The 23,411-nt window shown below is 51.9% G+C and overlaps 7 protein-coding genes across 7 annotated transcripts; 1 reads left to right on the top strand and 6 right to left on the bottom strand.

Annotated features, from left to right (window-relative positions):
• Positions 1-249: 249 nt before the first annotated feature.
• Positions 250-5,547, bottom strand: EDD37DRAFT_401628 (translation initiation factor eIF-4F). The gene is made up of 4 exons (XM_062812342.1): positions 4,710-5,547; positions 4,236-4,658; positions 637-3,947; positions 250-583 (listed from the first exon to the last, which is right to left on the bottom strand). Exons 1-4 carry the CDS (start codon positions 5,343-5,345, stop codon positions 454-456), a joined length of 4,500 nt encoding a protein of 1,499 aa, XP_062670040.1. The 5' UTR covers positions 5,346-5,547; the 3' UTR covers positions 250-453.
• Positions 5,548-7,118: 1,571 nt separating this feature from the next.
• On the bottom strand, positions 7,119-8,724 carry EDD37DRAFT_630320 (DnaJ protein, subfamily C, member 9). The gene has a single exon (XM_062816567.1). It carries the CDS (start codon positions 8,508-8,510, stop codon positions 7,566-7,568), a length of 945 nt encoding a protein of 314 aa, XP_062670041.1. The 5' UTR covers positions 8,511-8,724; the 3' UTR covers positions 7,119-7,565.
• A 1,292-nt stretch (positions 8,725-10,016) lies between these two features.
• Positions 10,017-10,965, bottom strand: EDD37DRAFT_630323 (uncharacterized protein). The gene has a single exon (XM_062816568.1). It carries the CDS (start codon positions 10,611-10,613, stop codon positions 10,104-10,106), a length of 510 nt encoding a protein of 169 aa, XP_062670042.1. The 5' UTR covers positions 10,614-10,965; the 3' UTR covers positions 10,017-10,103.
• Positions 10,966-11,641: 676 nt separating this feature from the next.
• EDD37DRAFT_657801 (uncharacterized protein) lies at positions 11,642-13,721 on the top strand (the record flags this gene model as incomplete). Its single annotated transcript, XM_062818922.1, has 2 exons — positions 11,642-13,414; positions 13,467-13,721. 2 exons carry the CDS (start codon positions 11,642-11,644, stop codon positions 13,719-13,721), a joined length of 2,028 nt encoding a protein of 675 aa, XP_062670043.1.
• Positions 13,722-13,969: 248 nt separating this feature from the next.
• EDD37DRAFT_401784 (cytidine deaminase-like protein) lies at positions 13,970-15,023 on the bottom strand. Its single transcript, XM_062812345.1, has one exon. It carries the CDS (start codon positions 14,937-14,939, stop codon positions 14,217-14,219), a length of 723 nt encoding a protein of 240 aa, XP_062670044.1. The 5' UTR covers positions 14,940-15,023; the 3' UTR covers positions 13,970-14,216.
• A 272-nt stretch (positions 15,024-15,295) lies between these two features.
• Positions 15,296-19,311, bottom strand: EDD37DRAFT_694387 (WD40-repeat-containing domain protein). The gene has a single exon (XM_062820082.1). The coding sequence runs from the start codon at positions 19,018-19,020 to the stop codon at positions 15,637-15,639; it is 3,384 nt and encodes a 1,127-aa protein (XP_062670045.1). The 5' UTR covers positions 19,021-19,311; the 3' UTR covers positions 15,296-15,636.
• A 2,126-nt stretch (positions 19,312-21,437) lies between these two features.
• EDD37DRAFT_650048 (uncharacterized protein) lies at positions 21,438-22,250 on the bottom strand (the record flags this gene model as incomplete). The annotated part of the gene is made up of 3 exons (XM_062818200.1): positions 21,438-21,809; positions 21,863-22,087; positions 22,140-22,250. The coding sequence occupies 3 exons, from the start codon at positions 22,248-22,250 to the stop codon at positions 21,438-21,440; spliced, it is 708 nt and encodes a 235-aa protein (XP_062670046.1).
• Between the last annotated feature and the right edge of the window lie 1,161 nt (positions 22,251-23,411).

Consider the following 23,411-nt stretch of genomic DNA (forward strand, 5'->3'; position numbering starts at 1 on the left):
TTTGAAAACACTTTTCTTCCCGCAACGCATTCCTTCCCTCTCCATTAATGACGAGAAAGCATATCAATAAAAAGTTCCTCATCTCAGAAAGGAGCTCAGCAGCGTGGAATATGCAAGCCATCATGCCTTCTTTGCTCGCTTCTGCACTTTTGTGTAATGATAGTAACACACAACGCCGAAAATGCTCCACCCAACCAGTAGATGAAGACGCAAGGTATGCGAAGTGAAACACATTCTCTATCGCTGTCGGGTCGAATCGAAAGTCTTCTGGAGTGAACTCGATGGCGGAAGATTTTTTGTCCAGAGCAAAAGTGGTCCGCTGTGCTGTAAATGCTAAACATGTGGCTCGCGCCGGGTATCAATGCACATCTTCACAACCCTCCCCACAAGCGGCCGTCGAATATTAGTGAGTTCATTGAATAATGTTGTACAATTTCGATCGAGCTGTCGAGTTCATTCGGCATTCTTCTCCGCCGATGATGACTGTTCGGGTTCGATATTCGGCTGCGACTTTTGTGTGGGAGGAGATGCGGGATTCGATGGCGGTGAGCCAGGTCCTTCGTTTTCAAGGGCGGCGAGAGCACTGTAGCAAAAAGTTAGTACCACTTCATGAAGATATTCGGGACCCCGTCTTACCTGAAAGCATTCGTGCTGGCTTCATCTTTCTTATCCTTACCAGCTGGTGGTGTTCCAGTCCGGCTGCTTGTGTTACTGTCTTCTCCACGGCTGAGCAAGCCACCCGGTCCAAGACCACGACGGCCACTATTGGTACGTCCACTGAGCATACTTGGAGGGCCGAGCGAGCCAGTTCCGGTGTGACTTGGGTTGCGAGCATTGCGATTGCCAAGTCTTCGAAGATCATCGGTCCCAACTCGGTTCGAATTGTCCGGTGGCGGCACTTGGCCACCAAAGTTGCTGAAGCTGCGGGCATCGCCACGGCCCATGGGCAGTCTGCCTCCACCCCGTCCGCCACCTTGCGTAGCCAGTCTCTTGAGATCATCTTCTTGTTTCTTTCGCTCGGCCTCCTCGTGGATTTCGGCAATAGTCTTTGGACCCTTGTCGTCTGCCTTAGAGACCCAACCTTTCCGTCGGAGATCAACAATATCCATCAGCATAAATCTCAAACGACTCGGCAGATCTGGAAGGACGATGACCGCGTTGATGCGTTCAAAGTAGACGTCCATACGTCCGGCACCCTTGCTTTCAGGGCTGTCGAGCTGTCTACCAACAGTGCGCAGCAAGCCTGTCAAGCTCTCGATTTCTGCTTCATCAGGAGTACCCTCGTAGTCGACGAGCTTCTTGACACACTCGTGCATGATACGCTCTGTCAACATGGACAACTTGAACAGCTCACCAATGAATCTGACCAGACCCAAGCCACGTCTCTTGGCGGCAGCAGCGATGTAATACTCATCGGAAAGCATGACCTCTTCGCCTTTGCCTTCAGGTTGCGGTGGGAGATTGACCTTCCACCCTCGCTCAAACTCTTCCTGACAACGATTGAGGAGGTACTTGCGGAATAGATTACCACCAGTGACGACATTGCCATTCTTGTCTTTGATGCCCTCATCTCGGATATCAGGGCTCATACTCTCCAACATTTTGCGGGCAAACGCAGCGTACATAGGTGCCCAGTGAGCTTCGTCGGTGGCTTTCTCGAATGTGAGTTGAATGACTTGGCGTAGGGTGCGGCCGTCGGATTCGTGTTTAGATTGGGCAGCAATCTCCAAGACTTGGTCCGCGATCTTGTCGAACTTCTCTGGAGTCATCTTGTTGAGAGCAGCTTTGACCTTTCGCTGCACCACATCAGGCTCCATTAAGCCATCGCCACCAAGGGCAGGGCCAGGGACGATATTCTGGCCAATACTGCGAGGCTTCCATCCGGTGGATGAGACCTCGAGCGATCCAATGTTCATGCCGGCGGTAAGGGGCATTGATTTATTGTCTCCGTGGCCGTGGCCAGTGTTCTGTTTGGAGCGCTTACTCTCAGCACGAGATCCGCCTCGGCTTGCACCACCAGCCATGCGTGGAGAGCCAGGGATAGGACCAAGAGGATTGTTGGAGGGAGTGCGTCCCATAGCAGGCGCCATTTGGCCGGGCCGGCCAAATTGAGCGAAGGGGTTGCTGCTTGGCACGCCACGAGCAGCAGCATTGGAGGCAGCAAAGCGCTGTTCAGAGGTCGTGCCAGGAGGTAGGTTGCCACGAGCACCACCAAAGCTACCCATCGGTCCGCCGAAGTTGCTCATGGCTGGAGGTCCACGAGAAGATGCACTGCGGTTACCCATGCCTGAAGGCGTCCTGGCAGAAGCACCGGCTCGAGCAGAAGAATCGCCATCACCCAAAGCGTCCCGTATTCGGAGGTCCCAGTCTAATGTGGGTTTCTCCTTGAAGACATCCTGGAATTGCAGCAAGAATTCTTTGTCGTATTTGAACTTGCGGTCAGCCGGCGCATCGGCGTTCAGTGAAGAATCAGGTGCTGTGATGTCCGTGGGGTATGACACCTTGGACAGATCATCCAGCTTTTGAGATGCTTGTAGAGACTTCAAAGTGGCGCTAGGCTCAGGCGGCTCAATTGGCTTCTTAGTGTCAAGAGTTAGTTCGGCGGCCTTGCCACGTTTCGCAGGAGCCTTTGCTGCTGGAGGTGGCATCGAGACATCCGAAACAGGAGTAGCAGTACCACTCTCGGCGGGGGTCTGAGCAGGAGGACTCTCGGTCGAGGCAGGAGTACCCAAAGGATTGGCCTTGAGCTCGGCAAACAACTTCTTGCTGGTCTCATCGCCAGATGCCCCATCGGCCTTTTCCTTTTCGCGAGCGAGCTCCGCCTCTTCAGCTTTGCGCTCCAGTTCTTTCATGTTGGCTTCGTAAGCAGCAGCCTCTTCTTGCTCTTTCTTTCGTTGGGCTTCGAGCTTGGCAGCCTTCTTCTTGTTGTATTCTTCTTCTAGGCGTGCTTCCTCGGCTTCCTGTGCTGCCAGTTCAGCCTCGATCGCGTCGTAGTCAATCTCCTCTTCCTCGGCTTTAGCTGGCTCCGACGATTTCTCCTCGGGCTTCTCTTCTGGCTGCTCCTCTGGCTTTTCTTCCGGTTGTTCTTCCAGTTGCTCTTTCGGCTGCTCTTCCGGCTGCTCTTTCGGCTGCTCTTCCGGTTGCTCTTCCGGTTTCTCCTCTTCGACGGCCTTGGCTGCTTCAGCGTCTTCCTCAGCCTTGCGAGCCGCAGCCTCTGCAGCTTCTTTCTCCAGTGCATCGGCTCTTGCTTTGGCTTCAGCAGCCTCACGTTCCGCGGCTTCTGCTGCTTCCTTGTCCATTTGCGCCTTTTCAGCCAACTCTTTTTCGGCTCTGCTCTTAGCCTCGTCCTCTGCGATCTTCTTGGCAATGGCTTCTTGCATGGACTTCCTTGCCTCTTCCGCGGTCTTTGCGGCAGCACTATCGGTACGGTTGTGCGCATTGTCGGCGGCACTGGCTGTACGGCTAGGAGGAGTGGGCACTGGTTGAGGAGGAGGAGCAGCTATAACAGTGACGGGTGTTGCAGTTGCTGGAGAAGCTGGAGGCTTAGCGAAAGAAACGACCTCGCCTGCGGTGTTCTTGATTATGATGGCAGCACTCTTCTTGGGAGGAATTGTGTAACTGGGTTTTTGCGCAGAGACACTGGGAGTGCGGGCAGCCTGCGGAGGCCCAGAAGGTCCCGGTGTGTGCGGCTGCTGGCCGATGCTCGAGCCCGGTCGCTCAGGCGCAGACATCTGAGAAGATTGTCTCGACATCGATGGAGGTGCACCCTGGTTGCTGTAGGCAGGCTGCATGTTGGGCGCATAGGCGTTCTGCTGGAAGGGGGGGCGGGGAGATTGTGGCTGCATGTATTGAGGAGGGTATTGACCCTGCATGCCACCTGGTCCATAGTACTGCTGTTGGTACAGCATCTGTATGCTAGGATCAGCTTGGGTGGGGAGACCGAAGCCCTGTGCTCTCTTAGTCAGAAAATGTTCAAAATTACCGCTTTCGGGAGAAAGATCTGGAAAAGGGAAGATTTTGGGGGTTTGCAAAACAGGGGGACGATTCGCAAATTCCGGGCGATAGTGGTCAGAGGCGGGATCTCTGCTGAAACGGGGTCCTCTCTCTGGTCCACCTCTACCAACGCCTCTGCCGCGACCAGCTTGTCGGTTGCCACGGCCTCGGGCTCTCGTAGAGTTGCCTCTGTCTTTTGCGGTATCACGGGAAGAAGAAATCAGCGCTGGGTGGCTCTTTACATGTTGGGGTCCCATATAGTATCCATTGGGTTGTCCTGGCATTCCTTGCATGCCGCCGACCATATGCAACGGGTTCATATTCGGGGTTCCGGGGGTAGCGTTGACAAGCGCCGGGCTGCGCGTGCCCATGGCTGGTGAGCCTTGATAGTGCGGAAGTTGTTGACCTCTGCCTTGGTATCCACCTTGCATCACGCGACCGTTGGACGGAGGGCGGAAGGATTGGTGAGGAGAGTACTGCATAGGTTGCTGATACGACGGGTTGAAACCTCGACCACGGCCGCCTTGTCCTTGATAGCCACCGCGACCAGGACCAGTCGGAAGACCAGGGCCGCCAACATCGCTATGGACGGACTGGGAAGAGCCTCGTCTCATGTGGTCTTGTTGAGCACCGAACTGCAGCTGGGACATTGGGCGGGACAAACCCTGCTATATAGTCAGTAAAAATCTCATGTGGTACTTTCATAGCTTTCTTACGCTTGGATCCGACGGATCGGCCGGAGTTGGCATCTGTCCGAAAGTGTAACCATTGCCCTGGCCCTGGAACGAGGATGGAGGTCGTCCCCCACTGACAACAGCTGGCTGAGGAATGGGAGATGGAGAGTTTGATGGTGATGTCGCTCCAGGGTTCAATCCAGCGACGCTGAGATTGGAAGAATTTTGAAGAGCCAAGGAAGGCGTGCCCATTGCAGGCGAATTTGCGTTGGCCATTCCTATCGAGCCGAACTGTATTCCAGGCTTGTTCTGAGGACCGCTTGATGCGCCTCCGTTGGTTGTAGCGCCTGCAGGTGTGACTGTCATAGAAGGCTTGCTAGTAGAATCTGGCAGAGACACATTCCCGTTGACAGAGGGAATCGCAGGTATGGTGGGATTTCTTCCGTTCATAGACTCGCTATGATTGTGTGTGGGCGGAGCACCTCCAACTGCTGCTGACATTTTGTTGGGCTCCGATGCATTTGGTTTGAACGAGGAAGGACTGGTGGCGGATGGGAGCGAGTTTCGGCCTTGAGCAGCCAAATTCGATCCGTTCGCGAGGTTTGAGCTTTGTGCGCCAGTGGCAGACGCAGCAGGCTTCGATCGACTTGTGGTAGACTGCGGAGGAGAGGATGTCATCAGATTAAGATGAGTATTTCCTAGGCAGCGCAGGCCAAAGTGTGCAAGGTTGACTGAAAGGCTGAAACGAAGCGGGATGACAAACGCAGCTTTTTGGCTGGATAAGTCGTCCGAACCTGCAGGTTAATGAGCGATAGAAGATGATGGTGTCTCCGGGTTTTGGACCACGAAGCGGCGACTGTCTCGAATGAACGGAAGCCGCTCTTTGTGCTGGTGGCAGTGTGAGGTGCCAGTGGTGGTTTTTTATTTCCCGGGAAAACCTGAGAGGAGATTCACAACACGCAGGCAGTTCCGAACGAGGACGATCGGAGCTCTGCTGCGGCGGAAAGATCAATCTCTGCTGGAGAGAAAGATGAGAGGCACGACAACTGATAAGTTGACAGTGCCAGATAACCCTCTACGCGATGAAGAGGGCGATGTGGAAAGTTGTTAAGGGGGTTGAATGTGAGGGATTGCAGGCAAAAAAGCGCAGTTTGGGAATAAGAGAGCGGCTCGGGTCTTCTACTGCTAGAAAAAAAACTCGCCAAGCCTCAAGTGGCTCATTCATTCAAGTGAGAGTGAAAGTCAAGAGGACCTGGAGGACTGATGAGGAACCAGAACCAGGACTTGCGCCCAAACAATCCATCCATTTGGTCCTCATCCGTTATTATTTCTTTCTGCCTTGTCCCTCTACAGTATTATCCCTGTTGAAGTCTTCACCTACGACCCTCTTTGTGTTGAAATGTTTGCTTGGTTGTACTCTCTGCCCGAACAATTTCTTTTCTGGACCGAACAAACATGACTCCTTTTTCCCTACTCCCAAGACGCATCATCCAATCGTTCTCTGGCCGATGTGCCAACCGTCTACGGATGCATTCACATCATTGGCGACCGGCGCATGCTGATGGCTAATTCTGACATTTGACATTATTTCTGTTTGGCGGAAGAGACATGCTTAAAAGGAAAATCGAGCTAGGGCTCCCGCAGTGGCTTGCAAGTGAAGAAATGGAGGCCTTTCAGTCCCAAAAACCCATAGACGAGCCAGATGCCGTCCCATCCACAGTCATCATCATCATCCATCATCACCTTGTCGGCGTGGCATCGCTAACCCGACAAACCAGGGGTCTTAATCCCCTTGTCTGTCAAGTTTTGAATCTTGCTAAGTAAAATAATGCCCAACATCCGGTAACTTAGTTGGCCATAACCATCTTCAGCCTCCCGCTGTCTCTCCTGAATAGACGTGGTGTCGGCTGCAACCACTTAAACCTCAAACAGAAGATCTGATCATCTCTTCCAGAACACCTCTGGGATTCTCCTCCAGGATCCTTGTGCATGGAGGACACGGACCAACTGCGTATTCTCCGCAAACAATTTGCTATTTCCGCGTAGGCGAATATCGGGTCTACGCGTCTGCACCGTGTCGATTTGGTCTCAGTCTATCACATCTTCCCTAGCCATCTGTGCTGTCAGTCGATCACCATTCTCCATGAAGACTCCAGGCCAGGGAGATGTGGCAGATGCATCAAAAGACCGTTTAATTCCGTGGCCACCACAAAATTTCTCGCTTCCTTATTAGTTTTCGTGCTATCTTTTATTTATCTCCATGCTCCACATCTAGAAGAAAATAGTTCAAGACCGGGCCCCGGACGGGTGAATGCCGGAGCGGAAAGATGGCATGTGGACCGTGCCGTTTGTCTAGGTATCATCTGGTGAGATTGAGAAGTCGCAATCGTACTATTTTACCAGTCATCTATACTGCGCCTGACTCGTTATCAACTGCATTTGATCGACATGCAGGTAACATGTGTTTGCCGCATTATCCACGGACACTATTGGCAATCGAAAAGTGCGGAGAGCTGCCTGCATTGTATGATTGTGCAGCAAGTTCTCTTCCATCTCGTTGTTCTATCAACACAATCGAGGACAGGAATAGAAAGGTCCAATTCCTGTTCGTTGAGCTATGTGGTAAGCTACCTGTAGATACCCATCTGAGAGACCAAGCCCGCATAGGAGCCCATCTCATCATTTATGCGCCGCTCCCGCCACTCAAAAGCGCCAACACAACGTCAGCCCGTTAGATGAGAGTCAGCCCTCTTCGTTCAATTTCATTAGCATAATATCCCCAGATGCTTTTGATGTCCAGAAAGTCCTTCGTGTAAGCAAAAGCCCAGAGCACCAAACGCCACGCTTGTCGAAAACTGTGCAGGAATATGCAAGATGCAATCAGCCGCAAGTGCGGGTTCAAGCCTTTGCGCTCTTCTTGCCCTTCTTTGCATTCTTCTGGAATGCTTCCTCTGGTGGCTCATCCATGGTCTTCCGCTTGCTCTTCTTCGCACCTCCGCCATACTTGGCCTCCAGGTCATCGAAGAAGTTCTCCGCGCGGGACTGTTGGCGTTGTTGGATGAGTGCTTGCAGCGCATCGGTATCGTCCTCTGCCTTTTTCGCCTTCTTCTTTGGGGCATCCTTCTTGCCAAACAGCTTGTCCTCTACGCCAAGCTCGCGAGCGTATTCTCGTGCTTCTTGCTCTTCTTGCTTCGCATTCGCCCGTCTTCTGGCACGGCTCTTCTTTCCTTCCTTGGTGAACTTTACATGCGCTTCGACCTCGCCCTTGGCGATTGCTTCGTTAATCATTTGTCTGAAACGGTCTTCGTCCACCAAGACTTCACTGCACATGACACTTTCGAATACTGCGTCCATGTCACCTTCGCCTTCTTCGTAGGCTGCCAGCACATCCGCCCTCTCCTCCTCACTTCCTTGATACTCCCGTTTGACTTGCTCAATCATGTCTGCATTGACCATGGCAGCAGTCTGCTCTCGGAAGAAATCGGCCCAATCGAAGTCGTCATCTTCGATGTTCGCACTCTCTGCGGTGTTACCAGTGGCGTCGTAGCGTTTGCGTCTACGCTCATCGCTGAGGATAGCGTATGCGAATGCGATCTCTTGGAATTTCTCGCGCGCAGATTCTCGATCCTCTGGCTGGGCTTTGTCAGGATGGTGCTTAAGTGCGAGCTTGCGGTAAGCTGACTTGATATCATCTGGTGTTGCTGTCTGGGAGACTTGGAGAACATCGTAGGGCTCGACCGTAGGAGGATCTGCCACAGAAAGGTCTTCTTCCTCGGCGTCGGTGCCGTCTTGCTGCTCCGGTTCTTCAGCAGGTTCTGGCCTCGACTTGGCTTTACGAGCCATGATGAGAGACTTGCGGGAGAAGAAATTGTATGATCGTGTACCAGTGTACGTGGAATATGAGACGGTAGAGAAGAAATCAGAAGCTTGTGTACGTAGGAGTGCTGTCAATATCGAGGTTTATTGAGACGGCCTGCGCCCATGGGTATGCTGGGTTTTAATTAAGGTCTGTTGGAGGACGCGCCCCGAAAAGACGCGTTGTACCACTTACACGTGCCCAAGCCAAGCCTACGTCATTCTTCTCTTACCTCACCCTCATCTCACCGGTTCACTACAATTTTATAAATGCTCCTTTATTCGAAGCGAATGTAAAAGTTTGCTGAAAAGATACGCCGCGACGGCCTCTTATGGCGACACGAGGTATTCCTCAAATGGTCTCCGGACCGTAACAAATATGTGTTGCACCAGGAGTACAGGCGTGCTACCCTCTCTCACAGCCACACAGTAATTGTGGTAAGTGGCCCAGTCAAAAGAGCATCAAGGTAAAATAATACTGTGCCAGTGCCCTTTAGAGACGGCCAAAGTTCCAGGCCTCCATTGAACCATCACCCGTTATCAGACCCTTGAGGTGGAGTGCATTCCGATCTACAGAGGTGAAGCGATCTGGGGTTGAGATCGAACACGGGAAGATTGACATCACCACCAAACCATGCTTTTTCAGAGGTTATTTCATCAACTCCCTGCGGTCCCTCACTGATTTTGTTCTATACAATTTTCTCTTCAATGATTGTCAATCATCACTCCATTACAGTACTTTATAGTTGCTGCCACGCAGACTTTCAGCTTGCCTAGCGTCATCAAACATCATCAGGAATAGAATATCCTCCTCAAATGCGTCTTCAACCCCCCCCTTCGCTTCCTCCCACAATCTTCGAGACATTCCCAAGGCCAGTCCGCAGGCATTTCAGGCCTCTTGTAGCGACTGGCAGCGGGCGTCATTTGCCATTGCAATATCGTCCCACCACGTCCACAGCCAGCCTTCGTCCTGTACCGCTTGCGAAACCCAGATGCAACTTCGCATCGTCAGCATGAATTGTAACCTTGTGGACCGGAAGTGAATATGGGCAGATTTACCACGAGCAGTCGGGGACTTGGGTGGAAGGCGGTACTCCAGGCTGCTCTGTGCAGGTGAGTTGAAATACAGTGAATTCCAGCTTGGTCACTGCCCATCATCTTCCTTAGCAAGATCAGTACCAGGCAATGACTGACCGTGCCATGGCTTGTGCAGGGATGAGTAACGACGTCACGCTTTTCTTATGTGTAACAACAAATTGTTTTCAGCGAAGGAGGGTGGCCTTTGTGCATTAACTCAGAGCCAACGGTAGCGGTCTGGTCTTAGCAGGTTTTGGTATGCCATGTGTCAGGACATTCTTGTACTCAGTATCGGTGACATGCCACGATTACCGAAGAAGCGTTTGTACCAATTCTTTTTACGACACAGACAGTTTGAGCGATTTGAAAGATATCCATTCATTATGTACTGCTAAGTGATCATTTTCGTTTACTCGTTGGTCTCATCAAGACTGTGCCCCCATATCTCAAGGAGGATTGCCCCCATTTGGAATTGCTGGCCTGTAAAGCCGGTACCGTATGTCCCTATATACCAAATATGTTGCATACCAGGGCAGACAAGGCGGCCATCGTCGCTGTCAAAATCCTAGAGAAGTCTGATCTGGGAGCGGCGTTCACATAAACAACTCCGTTCACGGTGGTATAAGCCTGAGCAGCATTCTCGGTCACGGTGGTGGTGACCGGGACCACTTGAGAGGTGATCGTGGTAGTGCATTCGTTGCAATTATTCCAAGTAGTGGTGGGTGTAGTCGTACAGGTTGTTGTTGACCAAGTCGTTGTAGGCGTGGTCGTACACGTTGTGGTAGTGGTATAAGGAGAGTTCCCATTACACGATTCTCCATATGGACAGCAACCAGGTGATCCGTTGTTCTGCCAGTAACAAACATTTGGATAAGGACAACAGAGCGACTCGAGTGCACTGTTGCCCTTGCAGGAGGGATTCTGGTCGGTTCCACAACTACTCCCACCCTTTACGGGCGCAATCCAAGCAACAAGTAGAGTCAGGAAGACGACGGCAACAGTGAAGACCACCATACTGGCAAGCGAGAGCCTGTGCGACAACGAGAGAAGAATGTGAGCAAAGAGCTGGGAATCGGGAAGGCTGGGGTTTTTGTAGCTTCCATGATACTGCACCTCTGGGCCTGAATGTCGAGGTCAGCCATTTCCAGGTTTAGAGTTCCTGTCTAGAAGGATCATGCCGGGATTGCCTTGAAGAGTTGTGAAGCCCAAGGCGAATGAATGCTTGTACGACTTCGCAAAGAGCATGTCTAGCAAGCAGCATGACGTTGGGACGCTGTTGAACCAATAGCTGACCTGAAGCAATGAGTTCGGGGCAAGGGGTGCAGGCGGGAGCTAACTGGAGTGGTAACATTGTCAGTAGTGTCTTTTGGCTGGTTCCAGGCGTTTATCGCAGGAAGAGCGGAAAGAGGTCTTATGGATCTAAGGTCACAGTTATTACCAGATACTCGTGGGTGTTGTCGGTGCCCGTGTCAGGCGCCGCGGGTGTAACAAGAATAGGCACTGATAAGAGATACCCAAGTCAGCCCCGCCAGAGAGGAGAACAGGAACCGTGAAGAGTCGACCTCAGCATTCCTTGACTCTCATTATTCTTGAAGACAATGAAGATCTTCTCCAAAGGACCCAAGATAGCGTCGCCAACATGACATGCATCACTGTTGTTCTACCCGAAAACTCTCCCGCCTTCACCTTTCTCTCAGTGGTGACCACTCTTTCCCATGCCACCAATTGCTGCCTAGTGAGTTCTGGGCATGAAGGCTGTGTGCTGCTGCCACCACCATCACCACCCCACAATTGGCTGTCGTTGCTGCTTCCCGTCCGGAAAGCCAAGATGCAAGATGCCAAACCGCATGACATGGGCCACTCGCCTGCGCCTGCACTAACTAAATCAAAAGAGACTCGAGAACAGACCTCCCCGATTCTACTGTCACTGCAATGTCTTTCTTTATTCTTTCCCAGCAGCAAAGAAGTATTGTGAGTTTGTCGCATCTTATTGTACACGGTTGATCTAGTCTTTGTATTTGCTACACCCCAAGATTGCCTCCATGAACAGACCACCTTCTAGATCTCGTGCTCCTATGAGCCTCGAGGATTCACTTGATGAAGAGAACAGAGAAGTCCTAGCTGCCCTCGACAGCAAAGGATCTCCCTCCCCCATGGCGAGAATCACACATGCTCGAACTGCCACTCCTCCTCCACCTAGTCACAGCAGACTCTACGTCGATGCGCCGACGCCCCGACATGGCTCCATAGCGGGGATTGGCGTCGGAATAACGAGTCCTACTCAGTCAAGAACGTCGGGCGCACTAGACCCATCAGACCCCTCTACGTATACCTCTCCACACTCGAGCAAATCGACTTCACCCGTTCTCACCAAAGCTCAACCGTTGACCACACGACAGCGTGCTGCTTCGGAAGCAGACCGCCTCGCTCGTCCTTCCACAACCGAGGTCTCCAACAAGCCTGGCTTCGAGCAAAAAGCTCCGTCCAACACTCCCTCAATATATGCACCTTCAAGCGCAGGAACATCCAGTCGATTACAAATGGAGAACAAGAGACCGCGCCAAGGTTCAAGTCCGGCTATGGCAGCAGCCATGACAGGTGACTTTTCCAAGTTGTACGTAGGGCTGCCGGGTGCAAAACCTCTGAAAGATACTGGTGCTGCGCGGGGCCATTCGAGGTCGCCTTCGTCGCGGAGCAGAAAATCTGATACATCTCAGCCTGCGCTTTTAAGTCCAAGAAAGTCCGCAGGCCCTTTACTGAGCTCTGGAACCAACGTGGATAATCAAACCAGCCGCCGACTATCGAATAAATCTGGCAGCTTTTCCACTTTCACCGACGACTCGGAAGAGGGTGCTGGTCGCATACACGCGGATGAGATAGGTGAAGAGGATGCCTTGGCTGAAAGCAGTGATGAAGATGCCGGATATTCCAGCAGCGACGATGACGAGACTAGAGGTCGGTCAGATAGACGGAAATATTCGCAAGGTGAAGCAGCTGAGAACAAGCCGGCAGAAACAACCATCACATCATCACCCCCGACACAGACTCCTCCTACACCGTCTTTACCGAAAGAGCCCTCAATCTCAATAACAGATCCCGCAGGAGAGGTCTCAGCTGAAAAGCCAGAGGTACATCCTCCAACGAACTTTGCACGGTCCCAATCCGTAAGCTCCCACGAAGATGAGGACGACGAAGTCAAAGCTATCCGGAAAGCGAAGAGCCTGGCTCTGAATATGTCTCCCCTTGATACCACTGTTCCCAACCGGCACGTCCAAATCCTTCTGCGAGGAAACTGGGTTCACTTTCATCAAGAGGCAGAGGCGGGCCACGGTCACAGACAATCCAGAACCTACCTTGTGTGTAGCGACCTTAGTACAGAAGCCACATACGCGATGGAATGGGTAGTTGGCACCATGTTACGGAATGGCGATACTCTTCTTGCCATTTACGCAATTGAAGACGAATCCGCAGGGAAACCGACCGAAGCTGAAAAGGAGATTCTACACGCCGAAGGTGCACAAGCTGGTAAGGCCGCTTCCGAGGCGATGGATGTTCTTACTCGGCAAACAACGCAAGGCGGCGGGACGAGTGTTGGTCTGGATAGTCAGAATAAATATGTCCCGGCAACAGAAATCATGAGCTTGAGTGGTTCGGTCGACGCAAGGAAAATGTCCAAGAAGGACATGGAACGTCTAAAAGGTGTCGAGGCGGTCACTCAGACTTTCATCAGGCTAGTACGAAAGACGACGCTGGAGGTCAGGTGTATGATTGAAGTCATCCATTGCAAGAGTCCAAAGCATTTGCTTCTTGGTGCGGTAAGTTGGGTCTCTCTCTACTGCAAGATTCTGCCTAACATTTTCGATCTAGATTGATGAACTCGAACCGACTCTCTGCGTTGTGGGCACACGTGGCCGTAGCTCTCTCAAAGGAGTTCTACTTGGTTCCTTCTCCAATTACCTTGTGACTAAGTCTTCAGTGCCTGTAATGGTAGCGAGAAGGAGATTGAAGAAACCACGCTCAGATGTCCGCATCAGCAGCCACAAAATACGGCTGACGAACAACCTTACAGCCAGCCATGTACCTGTGAAACGGAGAAGTCTGACGCAAGCAAGGATTGATTAGAGGGGAAAGTCTCGCGCAAATGCCATACGGTGCTAAGGTATCCGGGGAAATCTGGTCTTCCAGAGGGTGTTACGTGGTCTGGAAAGACCAGGGCCCCATGAAGACGGCCAGGCAGGGAAAGACATGGAGTGAGACCATCTTGCCAGCTTACCAATGGGTGAACGGATGGTCTTATCTTGATTGATCTGTTACACTATCAGCTTTCAGCTATCAACAGCCTCGCATCGAGGCGTAATTTTACAGTATGCAGCCATACTCAATATTGATATCAAGTCTCCTATCCAGGAGCACCTCGCCAATTGACGTTTCTCTCTTTTATCAAGCTGTCTCATCCTGAGATCGTCCCTCTTGAGTATGTACATCCAATTTCACCGTGCATCGTCTCAAGTCGTCCCGGACTTCCATAACCTTTTCACTTTTCAGTGCATTCATATCGCCCATCTCGGGATGTCCACGTTCGTGCCGTGCCTTCCTTGTGAAGGGTATCACGGCACGTCAAACCTCCATCATCCTCTTCTTCGGATTCCTTGGCAATTGTTCCTGCCTCCTCCTCTCTTCCGACGAGATATCATCTATAGCCTTCTTCTGGCCCTGAGTATCTGTAGCTGTGCCCGTGGTCTTGGTGTGGCCCTCCTTCGCCACATTGAGAATTTCATCCTGCAGATCCGGCACAAATTCCCACGGCACTCCCGCCTCATCTAGCCTCGCCAGACTTTTCGAGTCCTTCACGAACGTCCCGGGCTCTCTCGCGCCGAAAATGACTCTACGTATTCCACACCCGGTCCGACGGGTGTCAATGATGCGCTCGACGCAGGGCTTATTGCCTGAAAGTCGTAATCCGCATGGCTCGAGAGTCGTGTACAATGTCACATTCTGTCTGGCGGACAGAGCATCGAGTCCGTGAAGATGTGCTTCGTCTGTGCCGTGATGCTGCGCCAGCTTAGATAGTGCACATTGCTCGGCGTGTGTGTTGCCCTCGAATTCGAGGGTGTAGCCTGTTGATAGGACTCGGCCTTTTTGCGCGTGTGCTTCCGTTGAATCCGATGATAGCGATGGTGTTGCGAGCGGATCTGTAGATGTAGTTTTGGGATAAGATACTATCACGCAGCCGACGCGGAAGTTTGTTGGTTTTGGTGGTGAGAGGCGTGCTAGATCCAGAGCTTGTGAGAGGTACTGCAGATGAGTCTGCTTGTCGGTCTCTAGAGTTTGAGGGGCCATTTGTTCCTCCGGCTTTCTCTCTCGGAGATGAGAATTGTTGTGATGCGAGAGCGCAATTCGATCACAGGGGTCCCAGTGCTGGAAGATCAGTGATAGCTACAGTGGCTGTTGGAATTGCTGATGTTGAGCCACGGACTTAATTTGAGTGAGTTGGGTGAAGCAGTTGATTACCAGGTGTGAGTATGGGATCCAGCGGTCACTTTGACAAGCATCACTGTGGTGAGCGTGGGAGTATTTTGGATCCGGACTTGGTCCAATGTTTTAAAAGTATGTAATGTTCTTGTTGAAGTGCACGCAGAAGTAGAATGATTGTACGTCTGTAAAAATGCAACGACATCATAGGTACATTGAAATGTGGGGAAGATGGTAGCTTTTTCAGCCTCGTTGGAAATACCCCTTCATTCATCAAGGCAGAGACGACTGCACAGAACATCACAAGCACGTGTGTATTAGACACAAGTATGATACAATGCCGTTGCCGCCACTGTGCCCGCCATGGACACTGTATTCGATATAAACCTTCAGGCTCCTACGCCATTTGCACTGGTAGACACAGGTTTGCGCTCCCTTCTCTTCCAAACGCCTGTCAGATGAGCAATCCGCAGACCAGAGCTCGACCGCTATATAATCACAAAATGTACACGCCGGCAGTTTGGGCGGCCTTTCGCCTTCTTGATATATCATTCCGTCATCGGGTTCAATCAACATTCACGTCGACAACCATATCCTCCTTGGCTGGGGCATCCTGCCCCTTTGCTGCTTTCATGAACATCGTATGAGTATCAGCCATATTAGCCCTCTCCAGTAAGACAGTCAGTCTGTCAACGTCACTCTCTGTTGCAGCTTTCGCGGCGGCTCTACGACCCGAACTTCCCACGCCCTCACGATGTATTTGCGGCATCGCCGGAAGCGTCCTGTCCTTTCTTTCTTGTATAATTGTCAACAGAGAACGCACCTCATCCTCCAAATCGTCGAGACTGACAATATCCCTGCTACTGGCCAGTTTCTTTCTGTAGGTCTTCAACATTCGGGCGGCTTGTTCAGTAGCCATGCCTAAGCTACCAAATTCGGATGCTTGGCTCATGCTTTGCCTGCGACTCGAAGCCACATGGTGGGATCGTAGATCTGTCGGGACCGAAGGTGCTCGCCGTAACCGACCGTTGTTGGATTTATTTCGGGTTTTGGGCGTTGTAGGCATGGATATGGGCATTGGCGGCGGAGACACAGAACGTCCCATGGCGCCGGCCTTTTGAGCAGACTCGAGGTCTCTGCTAAGATCTGTTCTCGAGGGCTGCTTTGTCAATCGAGACGTGACCCGAAGTGGCGGCGGAGAGGGTGAGCGTCGTGGATCCTTCTTTGGTGAATCATTTCGTGCAACCGAGCTTTCCAGCGCGCGGGATGGTGCCTCTTCAACGTCGTCCAACGTGCTAGTGAGAGCAAGTCTTGATGTCTTCCGTTTCAGTCGCATCGGAGACAAAGTCTGGGGCGAAGATGGCAAAGCTAGGCCGCTTTCTTTCGTGAGTTCGGCGATGTCCAACTTTGTCAAGACTTTTCTCAGCGGTGGAAGAGATGCAGGGCTCGGCTTGACCCATTCATCCTCAGAGGCACCTGAGGATATCCCCAGGCCTTGAGTTCGCTCCTGCGAATAATGCGGCGAGTGTACCGAAGTGTGACTCAAAATCCTCCAGATCATGATCGTTCCGTCTAATCCAGTACTGACAGCGGTGCAATGCCGGCCATTGTCTTCATCTCCAGAGTGTTCAAGGAGAGCAATATCGCTCACACCTTCAGTATGGCCAGATTCGCGGCCCAGAAGCATCATGTTTTTCCCATTGTAGACCCGAATAGATTTGTCCATGGAACAGTATCCGATGACCAGACGTTGCGACGCATCTGTACACTCGCGACTCGACCGGGAGGCGATGCGATTGAGGCATACCGTCTCGTCATTTTCCGAGTCTCCCACTTTGAACGAGTCGGTCAAAGCGCCTGTCGAAATGTCAACCTTCGTGACACGGCGGTCCATGGTTGATACGAGCACCTTATTCTCCGTCGAGATTGCCATCGACAGTGGGGCGCCCTTGAGCGTGACAACTTTCGTGGTCAGGTATGCTGGAGTCTGAACACCGCCTTCATTGCGCAACACTCTGTCACGAATCACCAACGACCGATCAGACGAGCACGAGAGGAGCTTCTCGCCGTTCTGCACAAACAACACTTGGTTTACCGCTCCGACATGCTCATCCAATGTCTGGAGTAGATCCAGATTCTCTCCGCCGACTCGGAAGACTTGGATCATACGGTCCCTGCTGCATGTAGCGACCAAAGCTTGGGCTTCATGGCTGGCAATACTGGTAACCTCTGCGCTGTGCGAACGTATGGTTTGCAAAATCTGCCAAGGGCAATATCTGATCAGTCGTATGACACCAAACCGATCACCAGCGACAAAACAGCCAAGTGCTGGTAGAAAATGCACCTGGTTCATTTCGTTTTCGCAGCCATCATCGTCCAGTCCGGACTCTTCCAGGTCGACAACTTCCTGCTTTAGCAGCTCACCGTCCGAACTCCAAAACTTGACCTCTCCATTCCTTGACCATGTAAAGAATGCACCCATGCCAGCTGATGCTGGGAGCACTTGCACGCCAAGGACTGTACTGTTATGTGCCGCGGAGGTCAGCGGGCAGTTGCTCTGGTCGTCATTTTCGGAAGTCTGGACTTTCAAGGTGCCGTTGTTGTCAAGAGTGATGACATGACTCTGTAGTGTTCCAACAGCCGTCAAGCCCTGCACTGTCTGGTGGACAAGGCCAAGGGAGCGTCGAATGGAATGTCGGGGTGGTTTGCGCTTCGATGCTTTGGGTGATTCGACCTGCGATCCTAATAAGAGATTGAAGTCCTCTGACTGCAGGCCGTGCGATGTACCAATGAGGACTCGTTTGGTCTCCGCAACATATGTGATTGATGAAATAGAGAAATCCATCTTTTTCAAAATCCTTAACTCGAGCACATCTTGCGAAGTGTCAACCAAGCAGAGATGTCCTGTCTCTGTCCCAACAACAGCAAGCTGGTCATCCACCACCGCTACACAAGTGAATGTCGAGTCCACCATTGTCCCCAACAGACAGTTTCGTCCCTGCAATGGAGCAGGCCCCGGGGCAGGGCCTGGACTAGGTGAATAAGCTTCAGAAGCTCTGAAAAATCTCGGCTTCTTGGATGGAGACTTCTTCGTCGTATCTTTGGTTTGCCAGATCTTGATGTGTCTTGTTCCGACCGTGATCAAACTGTTGCCACACCACGCCATGTCACAGACGCTAGTAGTACATTTGTTCACGGAGTGTAGCGCTAACTGCCCCGTCCTCGAGTTCAACGACCATACAAATAGAAAGCCGTCATTGAGGTTGCCAAGAGTTGCAAGGTATTTCATGTCCGAGCTGAATGCGACACACTGGACCCCATGAGTATGGTCGCTGACGATCGAAGTCGGAACATCGCAAGGCGCTTCGTCAGCGGTAGAGAAGAGCAGAACTCGAGGTCCGTACCCAGACTCACCGACGGCAAGCCATCGTCCATCCTGACTCAAGGCCACACAGGACACCGTCTTTATCCGCTCTCTTGCTGTCCACGTCTGACCTGTGGACTCATCCAACCAATCCCGTCCAAAGTAGCCCCCATTTTGTTCATCTTGCCCCTTTCGTGGGGTGAATGTGGTTGTCCGTCTCTTTGAAGGTGTAGTCACAGGCGAGTTCTCGTAATGTGAGGTGGGAGGATGGAGTGAGGGCGCAGTGGGTCGAGCCTTGAAGTATCGATGTGAAGGCGCGTTGCCGGGCTCGAGTTTGGCCAGGACAGCAACAGCCCCGGCACAATAAGCGTAAGAGTTTGTGGATTCGCAGCATGTCAATCCATTGGGATTGTTTGTGGTTGTTCCAATGACTCGATGCAGTTGTAAAGTGATGTCGGACGGGCGTGTCTTCCGGCTGAACGCTGCTGGTGCTTTAGCGACGACTGGGGAGCATGTTGGCGTCGTGCGCAGGGCAGGCGACTGAGTGTCCAATCTGCTTCGAAGGCTATACTGGTGTGATGCCATTCTCAACACTCATGACTTTCTATACGTATGTATTGGTTCGACGTTTCCCACTCGTGCGGGGCAATGAATCTGTACACCGAGGGCTCCTTGGTAGTTGTGTTGTCGCGTGTTTACGTTTTCGGTGAGGATGTGTGTAAGGGGATCTTGCAAGTCGCTCAGGTGATGCTATCGGCCACCTTCACGTTCACAACACAAGAGTATGTCTGCATGGCCCGAGATTCGTGGTGACATCGCTCTCCAGCACATGTCTTTTTGTTGTAGTTCCTGTTTCCTAGGTGCTTGGTGAGCTCGTGCGCCCAATGTTTACATTCTTCAGATTGAGGTGGAACAGCCACACTCCATGTGTGGAGTTGGCGCCACAATGTGGCTGATGGCTGTGGATGGGCAAGTGGGGTGCCATGCTAAGTCAGTCATGACATAATCCAGCCCCGTACCATCATCCACAGTGCCATCCTGTATCATCCGTGGCATCACGTCTTCGACACGTCTCCGACCTGCGAACTCAATCATATCAATGTTGGACCGGCAATATATCCCGGGAATCACGATCAGTGATGCAGGGTCGATTACAGGCAGCTTCGTTGCTACCACGCTGCAGTCTTGTGCGGTTACATCGTCTGGTCTGGGAGTAGGGATGCCCGACCCGTGTCCAAAGAGGATATGCTTTCGGCTGCGTGCGGATAACACCACCGCAGCGTCAGGCATCCCTCTCAGTGTGGACAACGAGCAGCTTGCGCAAAGACAACCTGCATGCATGTGTTTCCGCCGCTTACCTCACCTCCTCGGGCGTGAAGTAGATGCGTAAAAGTCTGTTTCAAATGGCTTCTCCTTGCGACATGTCCATCCTTTTGAGATGGGAGTACTTCCAGATATGGAGGACGTCTAGCACGTTGTTATTCGTGACCAGGGACAAAAGCAACGGCGCAATCTTGGCAACGGGAAGATTTTCGTACTATAGGCGAAGGACATGCGCTGGAAAGACTATTGCGGAATACCGGGGATCTCTAGATCCCATTGTCGTGTAGGTTTGGACTGACTCATGTAGTCTCTCTGGGTGTCATTGCAATACGAGTTCTTTACTCCGGAGAAACGACGCATAGGATATCACGGCAGAAAGGTGCTAGGCCCAATAAGGCTCTACTACTCGCAGCAGATGAGGACGTCCAAGTCAGTCAGTCCACAACATGTCGCGGATCGGTCTGCCAATGAACCTGTCTGGAAGTCCCGCAAGTCAAGCAGTTTTCGTAATGTTGGTATCAGGTTCCGGGACCTCCAAGCCCGGAGCTTTGGGGTGCTACCCCAGTCCGGATCACCTGGTACCCGGCAGGTAGGTGTTGCGGACACGAGCTGACTTGCAGCGTGAAATTGACCAGAAGAAGGCGATATGCAGGGATCATGCCAGGACCCGTGGTTAGGTGAGTGATTCGTCTGGAGGCTCACCTTGGTTACTCATGCCCACGTGCAGGAGCAACGGATTCTCATGGAGCAACCCCGCTTGGAGAATCCTGGGCGACGACCCTTTGCCCGTGGTTGCAATGAAACACTGCGTGATGATGTCTCGATTTAAATATCCAGACTTCTACCGACCCGTGCGAGCCTCAGGCAACTCCCACTCGCTTCTGGTGCAGTGCGAGATGCGAGCCGTGTTGCTTAACTTAGGTCTGCTTGAAGGCGGTACAAGGTGATGGTGGATGGCTTGATGGAATATTCCAGATCAATAAACGAGGGTGTTCAATCATCACGCCGAGACATGTGGACAAAAGGGTGAATACGGACGGACATGGTAGGGCTTCGAGGGCGGTGCGGCTGGTAAACGAGAGTTTCGGTTGTCAGCCACTATCATGTTTGTATTTGCGATGACTCAAATTACAAGACAGGTTGACTCGGTGAGTCAAGCCCTGCGCCTTCCAGCAATGGCCAGCGATACCATTCTTGAAGTGTGATCGAGAAAACTTCCAGACCTGGATTGAACTGCCAAAATGAAAGGCATTCTTTGGGTGCTCCTTTGATGGACATCACCATGTAGTACAATTCTTCCAACGCTCTCCTCCACCATGCTTGGTACAACCCATTCACAATTACACAGCAAGTCAGTGGCTGTTCTTGACAATGTAGCACCAATCTTGACAATTGTCACCATCCGATCGTGAAGGGTATCTTTCTACTCGTACCGCAAGCCAGGACCCATAGCTGTAAACATTTTGTGCCAACGTATTTCCAAACCATGCTCCAACCAGTCAAAAATACCTCACGTTGACAGGCGCTGGCCGTATCGTGGACTTTACCCCCCCTATCATACCTCGTTTCGTAAGTTCGCCCAAAGTGCATATCGTCATAACTCCGGAGAGCCTCCTGTGAAGGTATATGGTATCTCATCTCTCAACGCCGGATGAAATCAAAAGCAGGTCCCAAACATGTTACAACGAATCCTCAAATGAGTGCAGCGCAAACTCGGAATTGAGGTCGACTGCATTCTTGTCAAAATAACAACCAGGGCCGTTGTAGAGCATGTCGGTAGCTGAGAAGGCGTCAAACTTGTCAAACTTATCCGGCATCAACATTTCGCTGAACGATTGATCCTGGCAGTTTCGAAGTGTATTCAGTTCGCCGTTGAGATCGACAATGCGATTGTTGAGCCTGGTCACCTCATCGGCCTGACGAGTATACGATTGGAGAAGGTCTTGGTGTTTCTCATGCAGATCCTCGAGTTGGCGCTCAAGACCTTTGACGTGCTTTTCTTTCCGTTCTCGGAAAGCCCGTTGGGAGGCTCGATTTTGTGCACGTCTCCTCTGCACAACTCTGTTAGTGCCGCTAAAGAACATTTCAGCGCTTGACGACGTACCAAATGCATATTCGGGATAGTCTCCTTGCTGTCCTTGGTTGAGGCAGATGTGCTATCCGACCGCCGTCTCCTCCTGTCAGTCTGGTCGAGGCTCGCTGTGGTGTTGTTGTAGTCGACGGGGAGTTGATTTGATTGGGTGGGAGGGTAGAACGTCGATGTAGTGCCTCCATATTGCAGCATGTCATATTGCATGGACGTATTATTGAACATCATTTGACTCATTTGCTGAACTCACAGTCAATGTACTGTCTTTCAAAGGTTCATGGGGATGACTGACATGAGGCGAATTGGGACTTGAGCTTTCAGAAGTGCTGTCGAAGTATTGCCCAGCAGTGAAGATGGATTGGCTTGGCGACTGTGACGGCGAGCTCACGAAGCCAAAGTCCATGTTGATATCTGGTTGTTTCCAAATCGACGTCATTCAGGGGATGGCCGCTCCAATTTCTTTATATATTCAGGCTGGAAAGGATCTTAGAGCTTGGAGTAAGCAGTGGAATACCTCGGACCCGATCGAGGATGATCAGTGATATTTGACCAAGGATCAAAGAACTCGAGAGATGTGCTGGAGAGCGTAAAGATATAATTTGCCCTGAGGATCCCATGCCCGCTAGCCAGGACCGGGACTACTGGCTTGTACCGAACCGGGAACATTATTCTGCCACTGTTACAGCGGCCGCTTCGATCAAATGCTGACCAGGTCGTAGACACCGTAGACGCCGGACATGGCGGGCAGCAAGGTGAGGTGTTCACCGACGGGAAAATGACTGGGCAGCATCGAGATCCACGCTGGCGTATTTGACCAAACCCCTTTTGGCAGTCGACAGCGAATGTCCGATTGGTCAGTTGTGCCTGGAAACGTTAATGAACGAAAGGCTTCCAAGCTTTGTTCGAAGCAAGTTTGGATGTCAGCAAGCCGGCCGGAGGGGACCATCGGTGGAAAGAAGGGTGGGGGCGGCAGGAGTTTGCGATCCCTGAGGCGCCGCCTTGGACGCTTTGACACTTTGCGACCATCATGTCAGCAAAATGCGGGGGCCAGAGGGAATCATTGGGCTGGCCAGGTTGGAAGGTCATTGCCAGGTGCAGGGTGGACGATTTCTCGGTTGAACTGATAAAAGAGGCTGGCGTACTGTATAGACGAGAGCCTGGATGGTGTTTGCGGAAAGTCGACAACATGAGTGGACGAAACTTATGCCTTGATTGGGTAGGTGCCCTAACCTTTTCGCGAGCATGATTCCCTGTCGCCTACCGGCGCCCTCCATGGAATCTTCCAATACATACCCTGATTCATATGCGCACCACCCTCCAAGTCACGAGTCACTGGTTGCGGCACAAGGTATGCCCTAAATGTGGATAGGTCGTCGTCAATAATGTCAGTGCTGCCGATCGTCTATGAACTTTCTCCTACCGCGCCCTACCGTCGATCAGCAGTGCTGCTTGTCTTTGCTAGTTGCTAGCAATAACAAGTCTAGTCGGGGCATAGAGTAGTCCACGGGGCTCTTGGCTGCACGTCCTCAAGGTCGATAGACCGCGAGGATCGCGTTCATGGTCG

This window comes from Exophiala viscosa, assembly GCF_022695815.1.
Source record: "Exophiala viscosa unplaced genomic scaffold EDD37scaffold_5, whole genome shotgun sequence".
Classification (NCBI taxonomy): domain Eukaryota; kingdom Fungi; phylum Ascomycota; class Eurotiomycetes; order Chaetothyriales; family Herpotrichiellaceae; genus Exophiala; species Exophiala viscosa.

Coding starts and splice junctions, on each gene's coding strand:
- EDD37DRAFT_401628 (XM_062812342.1), bottom strand. CDS start 5,345: ATGACATCCTCTCCTCCGCAGTCTACCACAAGTCGATCGAAGCCTGCT. Junction 4,659..4,709: donor CCGATCCGTCGGATCCAAGC/GTAAGAAAGCTA, acceptor ACTATATAGCAG/GGTTTGTCCCGCCCAATGTC. Junction 584..636: donor GCCAGCACGAATGCTTTCAG/GTAAGACGGGGT, acceptor TTTTTGCTACAG/TGCTCTCGCCGCCCTTGAAA.
- EDD37DRAFT_630320 (XM_062816567.1), bottom strand. CDS start 8,510: ATGGCTCGTAAAGCCAAGTCGAGGCCAGAACCTGCTGAAGAACCGGAG.
- EDD37DRAFT_630323 (XM_062816568.1), bottom strand. CDS start 10,613: ATGGTGGTCTTCACTGTTGCCGTCGTCTTCCTGACTCTACTTGTTGCT.
- EDD37DRAFT_401784 (XM_062812345.1), bottom strand. CDS start 14,939: ATGGCCCCTCAAACTCTAGAGACCGACAAGCAGACTCATCTGCAGTAC.
- EDD37DRAFT_694387 (XM_062820082.1), bottom strand. CDS start 19,020: ATGGCATCACACCAGTATAGCCTTCGAAGCAGATTGGACACTCAGTCG.